The sequence below is a fragment of the Accipiter gentilis genome, chromosome 29, assembly GCF_929443795.1.
Source record: "Accipiter gentilis chromosome 29, bAccGen1.1, whole genome shotgun sequence".
Lineage (NCBI taxonomy): Eukaryota > Metazoa > Chordata > Aves > Accipitriformes > Accipitridae > Astur > Astur gentilis.
This window is the reverse complement of record NC_064908.1, coordinates 5,966,909-5,975,597: the sequence shown is the minus strand read 5'-3', so window position 1 is coordinate 5,975,597 and position 8,689 is coordinate 5,966,909. Positions and strand designations below refer to the sequence as shown.

The 8,689-nt window shown below is 43.1% G+C and overlaps 1 protein-coding gene across 1 annotated transcript; it reads right to left on the bottom strand.

Annotated features, from left to right (window-relative positions):
- Positions 1-207: 207 nt before the first annotated feature.
- On the bottom strand, positions 208-1,752 carry LOC126052250 (parathyroid hormone 4-like). The gene is made up of 2 exons (XM_049832671.1): positions 1,664-1,752; positions 208-611 (listed from the first exon to the last, which is right to left on the bottom strand). Exons 1-2 carry the CDS (start codon positions 1,750-1,752, stop codon positions 209-211), a joined length of 492 nt encoding a protein of 163 aa, XP_049688628.1. The 3' UTR covers position 208.
- Between the last annotated feature and the right edge of the window lie 6,937 nt (positions 1,753-8,689).

The window sequence follows — 8,689 nt, the reverse complement described above, 5'->3', positions numbered from 1 at the left end:
TGACAAATGACCCCATCTCTCAATCGCAGTACACGGACTGCCTGCGAGGGAGAGAACCTGGGTCCTTACAAGCGTCTCTACTCAACATCTAGGAGCAGCTAATGGAACAAATGAACATTATTTTTCTTTTGTGGTTCACCATTGCGCTAGAGCTTTTCCTTACAACATCACATGTCTAAAGCAATAGATGGACTGAGCTGGATTGAGACTAGTGGGAATAGTTCTGTGGCTGGGTGCTAGGATTTCTCTTGCTCCCCAGCTCTTTGATTTGAAGGAGGTCGAAAAGGTCTTCTGGGTTCCAGTTACTCTTTGGGGTCTTCATGTACTGCAGCAAATCCAGCTGCTTCAACGGGGGGAAGCCCTGCTCTTTTTCTGTCAGCTCCAGCAGCTGCTTCATCAGGCTTGAAGTCTCGTCTCTGCTGATGCTGTTGTAGAGATCTGAGGGATCTTGGCTCTTCTGCGAATCCCACATGGCATTCGAAAGCGAAATATCCCTGCTGCTGGCTGTGTGCACGCTACCTAGGGCATTGTGGAGCCACATCAGGCGCTTCAGCCCTTGAAATGCCTTCCCTTTGTCATGCATGAGCTGATGCTCCGTCACTGCTCTTTTACTGCAAGGGAAGAAAGAGTTAGTTAGGAACTAAGCACAGCCGGATCAAAGCTCCTATTTCAAATGTGGCTGATTTGCATCCATCAATCTTAAGTGCTTCTCTAAGCTGAGGAAGGAGCATTGCTGGGGTCTACACAAGATGTGGAGGACAGCCCCGAGGTGAGACTAGTAGCGCTGGTGCCCACAGCCAGCCTGACCCTTGCAAAGCCCACAGCGTGAACACTCCCACGCAGGCTAGCCCAGGGAGCCTGTAAGGCAGCCAGGCAGCCAGTTCCTGAAGATGGGAAGCTAAACACTGTGCCATTCCCAAAAGCTATACCTTGATTCTCTTTTTTTTTTTTTAAAAAAAAAAAAAAAAAAAAAAGGCAAGCTGCGGAGACAGTGACAAAATTACCATAGCAGGCTTAAAGAGCTCTCACAGAGATTTGGTCTTTCCCAAATTTGGGTTCTTTTCAGAGGTTAAAACACCAAAATAAAATTCCCTTTTCATGACCTTAGTGTTCAAGGATTGTTGGGTTTGTTTCTTTCCTTCCACAGCTGGAGTAATTCAGGAGTAATTTAACTGAAATCAGAGGTGTCCATGAAATGAAAACAAAGCCCTATTTTCTTCAGATACAGCAAAAATTTTGAGCCAAATATTGGCTGGGGGGGGCAGGCTAATTCTGGGATGCAAATATTTCTGGATTTCAGGCTGTTAGATAACATCTAACTGCAGCTATAGGCTCCCACTGCAGATTTGGATCTGAACAGGAACCTAAATATGGAATTTTAGTATGTGCCATTTCCATGGCTTGCGTTGAACATCCTTACATGGTTTGCTGCACTGCGTTTTAAAAGCATCAGCTGAAATGTGGTATATGTTACGCATCTAAAAATGCAATTGGTCTAATTTTATACAGCATAGACTGCAATGTAAAATGTTGCTGTATCAAATTTATAGAATTTTCCTTCCATCATGCCATGGAGTAAATGACAGCAGTGGAGAATACAGCCCATTAAATCAAAGGCAAGCAGTCTTCTAATGATACTAAGTAAAAGGATGATATTGCTTACGTTTCAGTGTCTTGGCACGTTGCAAAACAGGCAAAAAAAAGAATTGCCAAAAATGTAATCATCTGCAGAGATCTCTGGGGCAGGAACATTTTCTCTCTTCTTTCAATCTGCTCCACAGGACAAGAAGCTGACAGTGTGATCAAAAATCTTTTTTCCTCTGTTCTTTCTCTCACCTGACAAAATGAATTTTAGCCTTTAAGCACTGGTAAAAACGGAGCATTGTGCTATGGTACATCATCCCAGGACCTCCCAGAACATCAGATGTGTGGATTTGTGATATATACCAGTAAAAGATGAATAGATTTCATAGCATATTTCTACATTTCCTTGCTAAGAGTCCTAAATCTCCTTTTCCAATGTTGCCTCTCAATATACTACTTCCCACTCTTGTGCATTTGCAAGCACAGGTGATTATTTCATTTAGAACTGGCAAGAGACCTTTCTGATAAAAACTTAGCAGAAACTTAACAGAAAGATCAGGATTGCTGCCTAAGAAATCTGTCAGAAAACTCCAAAAAGAGTTTAAGGCTGGACCATGCAGATCAAGTTAAAAGGTGTATACAACCCTGGGATTTGGACCTTTAATAAGACAAACTTTTCCACGAGCAATACAAGTGCTGACATCCAAATCTGCCACTGCACAAGGATGATATTAGACTGATACTGGAGTTCTTTTCTGTAAAGAAGTGGATTTCTGGCTTAGGGAAGTGACAACTAGAAAAGGTAATTGTGCAATGATTATTTGCATCTAAGTTATAACTGCACTCAGTTCTATATCTGCTCCTGGCCTTGGTATGCCTCTGTCTACCCATCCTTTCAACCCCACCGCTCCCTTTATTGCCAGGTCTATCACCAAAATTTCTGCATTTTTTACACTAATGACTACCCTGCTTCTAGGATTGGCTCCAGCCTGTGCCTTTAGTTATTTACTAGCAAATTCTGTATTGTTACATCAAAACCTAGATGAACAACAAAACAAAAGTTGCAGCATTTAAACTTACGTAATAATAGTAAAGATACGTCCCTGTATAATGAGGTTACTAATTTCTTGAAGAAATACTTCTTTTTGTGCAGAAGCAGTTTGGGTTAACAAAAAACTCAGCATCTCCTCAAATGACTTCTTTTTATACGAACTTGAATATTGAATTGTCAATGACTGGACAGAAAGGCAAATTATACATTTGGTTGTAAAAATTAAGCTTGTTCTTAATAAGTCTGTTGCACTAATGAGTGAGTAATTTCCTTGGACAATATGTTCAAATTAAACTAGATATGAAATAACAAATGGGTATTAGTTCTGATTAAAAAATACCTGTATTAAGTACAGATATATATACATATAGATATGTGTATATATGCAGTATATTTTAGGTTATGCTAATGTAGAACTGCTTATACATAATAGATAAGCTATACTTTCCTATTGTGATCAACAGTAAACTATGTATTAATTAAAAAGCATCTTCCAGTTACAAAAGTAACATTATCTACTTACTGATGATCTTGCAGAGATCACGGTGAAGTTCTGATCTGCACAGATGTGTCTCCTTGCCAGTCTTGTCGTGATGTTCCAGCTGCAATGATGAGTGCCTTTCACCTTCTTTTATACCACCCCAGAAACCACAGAAACAATAGAAATGATCTCTACAGCACTTTGTGACTAAGACCTTTCCTCTCATGTCAGTGAAATGAGACAGCTCCCTGTTTCCAGTGATAATAAATCTTGGATTCTAAAATGTTATGTTCAGCTGTGACTAAGGAAAAGATCACAAGTTTGTGGACGGTTTCTTATTCCTTTGCTGTCTCTCCTGTTTTGCGAGAACTTTTTATTCTAACACAGTGTTCCTGTGCCCCAAGATGATGGAGAAGGGCTATTCAAACCTGTTGTTCCAGGGTTGACCAGGAAAAATGTCTCTGGTATGCAGAAAAGGTCTCCCTCCTTTGCTGTCCTCATGGACTCACATACAGGACACTAGCGTTGCATAGGAGGAATCTAAATAAAATAATACTGATGAACTCTGTAATGACAGTTTACAGACAATCAGCAAAATGGGACAGTTACAGAAAATCTGAGGAGTTGGTAAATAAGATCCCACTGGATTTTAATGTTCAGTACAAATTTCATTTAAATATCTTGATTGTACAGTAAACGCACTTGTTTTAAATCTTGGAAGCTGGGGAGATACAGAGAAGTGTTATCAACTGACTACATAATAAAAATGCAAGTAGTAGCTCAGGCAAAAAGCCAAATTCTGATATTCTTTGAAACCCTACGAGTTGATGCTGTGCAAGGTTTATACACTGTGATCACTAACCAGGTAATTTCAATAGAATTTGGATACTCGAGATGTGTCTGGACCATTAGGCTGAAACAGTAGTCTATTTAAGAGGACCGGTTCCTATTTCTCAAAGTGAAAGAAAGTGAATGTATTTGTCATCTCTGAGGAAAAATTCCCTGGAAAGATTGAAAAGATAATTTTCCCAGTGTTATCAGAAGTTACTGATTCCTTTCAGAGAGGCACCGCCATACGTTCCTGTTAAACCCAGTCTCAGGTGAAAGCAAACACATTGTCCAAACGGAGACAGGCCTTATTAGCAGTGCTTGCACGACCTCATCTATTCTCGCAGCTTCTACGGACATCAAATTGCTTTTTATTATATTCCTCATGACAGCTTATTTTGAGCCCGCTATTTCAGAGCAATCAAATAAGTGTTCCTGATTTCATTACGTGAGTCCCAATTGTTAAGGAGAGTGTCACTCATTAAAGAGAACAAAGTGTATCACCAATTAAAGATGACATTTGTTAAATGTTGGTACAACAGGGGCCTGCTTCGCATCTTAGTTTCCAGGGTAGCAGTTACACTGCAGTTACACTGAATTATCTGCCCATGAAAGCAAGGTTTCTTAGTTACATCTTGAAGGACTAATAAGCCTTGGCCAAAGTTGTGTCCAAAACATCTGGTCTAATTCATCCTTGAACTTTTTGAGTCTCTGTTGTATAATGGATTTTCATTGAATGCAGTTACCAGCATTTCCACCGGAAGAACTAATATCGCATTAATCCGAGTGACTGCAGGCAGGCCAGAGACACTGAGATGGGATTAGTCAATGGGCACTTGAAGCATTCTGTAATGGCCAAACTGCATTGCTATGGCTATGCTATTCTACTGGATATTTCTTTCCACCCAAGGACTTAGAAGTCAAAATAGCCCTGGACGTGACTGTAACATCTCCCCAAGAGGTGTATGTGAGGGACAGGCTGCTCTGAAGTTACAATAGATCTTTGAGAAGCATCCGGCGCAATGACTTACTGGCACTAACCGCGCAGTAGGGAAGAGATCCTTGCACGGATTGATTTCCATGGTTTGCAGTATTTCTAAAGAAAATATAAAATGTGTCGATTGCACCGCTTATACCACAGCCACACACATCGTAGTTGATATTTCTAACTATGATGGGAACGTTCCTAATTTCACAAGGAGAAATTGTACAACCAGCACTACCGAGTGGTATTTTTAGCTGGTATAGATTAATCTCTGCAAGAGCCCTGAACACTGTAGAGCAAACTAAGAGCCCATTTTGCCCGGGAAGTTACCAGCATGCCCAGCTGATTGGAGTTTGGTTACCTCGGGGCCTCCCTCCAAGCACACTTGGAGCCATCAAAGGTTTAGCCTTGGCTTCAAAGCCTTCGCTCCCACCCTCGGGCGGCTTTTCCTAGTCTTAAGGCCTGACTTTGCATTAGAGGGTGCCTTTGCTGTTGAATTACCTTTTTCAGTGGGACCCTTTGAGCGAGGAGGGCTGTGCAAATTACGGTTTCCTAGTGAGTGATTCTTTTGTTTTGCTTTCCAGTCCTCTCCCCAGGGAGCCAGGTGGGGGAGGAAGGGAATATGGCTTGCTGCAGAGCATGAAAGAAAAAGGAAAGAGAAAGCCTGGAGGCCAGTTGAGGGGGAAGATGGAATGGGGGGAGGGAACAGGAAGCAAAGCAAATGTGCAAATAGCCTCGTTAGGGCAAGACGGATCCTCTTGCCCGGGATTTGAAAACTTAATTAAACAAAGACTGTACCGCCTCAAAGGGATCCTCCATCTGTAGGGAGATGGGTAGACAGATCTGGTAATTTTTTTCCACGTGCTGTTCTGTTATTCACCAGTAACAGGAGTGTGGGCTCCAGAAGGCTTCAGGCTTCTCTAATGTAAAAATCGACCTTGTTTTTTTGGATTGGGCTTTGGTTTGGGGTTTTTTTCTGCTAACTGCTCTTAGCCTAACAGACTAAAATTCATATGAGCTGTTCAGTGCGGTGTGTGGAAAGAAAGACACCGCCCTGTTGAGAGGAAACTGTTTGACCACACTTGGATGGTAAATATAGTTCCCCTGAGCTGCTGGTAATGAATGGCTGCTCTCTCTTCCTGGCCTCCCTAATTGAGAGATCAGAGGAAATGACACCTCGCAGCAAACCCACAGGCCACGAAGACTTCTGCACCACTACACCCGCATCTCTCAGCACTACAGGGGCCATCACCAGCCCTCTGTCTCTGGCAGGAAGGGGCTAACAGCAGCATCACCTCGGTAACTAAAGGAGATGAAATTCAGCTCCTAGAGAGCAGGCTCCAGGCTTCCCCTCGCTTACAGCTCTTCTTTGTGCAATCCGGGGAGGCGCAAGTAATCAGTAATCGCATTTGTTGGGGGCTAGGCTCCAGGACCAGCATATGGACTGCGTGGGCAGTTTTAAATCCTGCCCCCTAATCCACTATGTACTGCTTCATCCCAGAGAGAACTCCCATCTTCCAGGGGATTAAAATTGGAGTTGAACAGCAGTGAGTCAGGCTCACTGTTTCAATTTTCCCTTTACTGATTTCAAGCCAGATTTACAGAAGTGCCTGAGAGTCACAGGTCTATTTCAACACAGTAGCAAGGATAAATGTTTTGTCCTGCAAAACCTGCCCTGGAGCCAAGCCTGAGGCTGACTCTTTCTTCTTCCTTCCCAAAATAGTCTCCAGATGGACTATTTTCTCTGTGCAAAACAAATTCAGGTGAAGCTGAGGCAAAGCCTCCAGTCCCTTGTGCTGCTTCTGCAACACCCGCTAGGCTCTCTGAGCTTGCTCCTGGTTCGGCAGGGTTGCAGTATGCCTGGAGAAGTCTGCTGAGAACCTCGACTGAGCAAAAACAAAACAAAAAGAGGGGTATCCCCCAGTGCCGTGGGCCCTGCCTCGCCCGCAAAGGAGCTCTCCGGGATCTGCCCCTGCGAGAGGGGAATGCCGCCACCTGGTGCCCATACCTTGGTTTGGCTGGGCCGGGGGAGGAGGTGGGCAGGTGGGTGCTGACCCCAGCTGAGTCGAGGGCTGGGGCTCAGTGGCAGCCCTAAATCCTGCCTGAGAAGCAGGGGAGCTCAGAGGTTACCGGGCAATCAGCTGTCTTGTCCCCAGACTAGAGGGCTTCATGCTAGAGAGGGTGCCCAGTTGCTAGTGTTGTAGGACCAAGAAGGTGTTTCTTAAAGGACCAAATTGGCCAAGAGCTGGTCTGGATTTCTTATTTCTTTATAGTGCCGGCAAATGGTGTACTGGCCCTGAGGGAGAGCAGTTCGTCAGTCTGCCACCATACAGAGGTCATGGGGCTCCTAGCAGCAGGGTCTGGGGTTGTCATCAACACCCAGCCCTCAGATGTAAAAGATGCAGGAGGAGGTGGGACCCCAGCAATGGCAGAAGGCTCACACCTGGAAAGATGGGGATGAAGGTTGAGGAACTAAGTCTCCAAATGATATGTCATTCAAATAACTGGACTTCTTGCTAACTAATCCCCAAGTGCTGAGTCTTGGGGACGTGCTGTGCCCCTGCACTGGATGCTGAGTGTGTCTTAGTTTAGGTCTGTGATGTATAAATTATAGTCTGTTCTTTCACTCTCCCTTTACTTGAGGTCTGAGGCACAGCTAAAAGCTTTCATGGTGTAAAAAATTATATATTTTAAAAGTAAGGGAATAAGGAACAGAGACTTTGTACCCTGTAAACAGAAGAGCAGTCATGGTAGGAATAAGCTTACGCCAGCTGGTTGTAATATATCTAAATATCAGGCAAGTGTAAGTCACTGTTTCTTTAAAAAGTAGCCTTCATCAAGATTAGTCTGTTGGCAGGATGTGAAAATGGGTTGAATTCACAAGAACTTCACAAGCACCTAACTGAGGTATGACTACGTGCAGTCAGCTTTCTGACTGAAGTAAAGGCCTGTCCCCTCAGACCAGTTCCTGTTGTGTTCATGTAATGACATTTCCTAGCAAAAGACCTTTCTGTAGAGAGACTCATGCCAGTAAATAAGTATTTTTGCTAATCTCTAATTTTGCTTGAGGAGCAACTCTAAGAGATCCTATTGCTGATAGAAGTATTCTTCACTAAATACTGTCTGTCTCCTGAAGTATCCCTTAAATTTGGCTTACATGGCTGAGGTTTCTTCCAAATTATAATGGCTAGAATGTGTTCATCTTTTAATGTGAGATTTAAATCTCAGAAACCATGACAGCAGCTTGAATATAACACCTTACTTCATGTCAGTGTGGTCACGGATTCTGGTCTGGCCATGTTATAAACTAGATAACTGTTCCACTGTAACTGTGCAGGCATTAGATGCCTGTTCAATCTAGTCTCAGCCCACCTATTTAGAGTAGATATGGTTTTGTTTGCAAAGTCAGTGTTCTCTCCTTCCTTTTATGGAAGATCCAATGAACGTAAAAGTTCCGTACATCTCATAAATACTGGCCACGAATGGCATTTTCTTACTGCAAAAGCAAGAGAGTTGCAAGGCAGCAGGATTTTTCAAACACTATCTTACAAACCTGGAATAAGGAAGAAAGTAATGTAACACAATGCAGCTTTCATATATGTGTACATGTACACATATATAGTGCTGCTCGGAGCTGTTTCAGGGTATCATCTTTCGGAGGACAATCAAAACGCTGACTTTTGAATTACTGAAGTGCTGTGTGGCTATGTTGGGGCATCCTAAAACCGGCTGTGGAAATAGGTTGGGGTTTTGGCTGAAT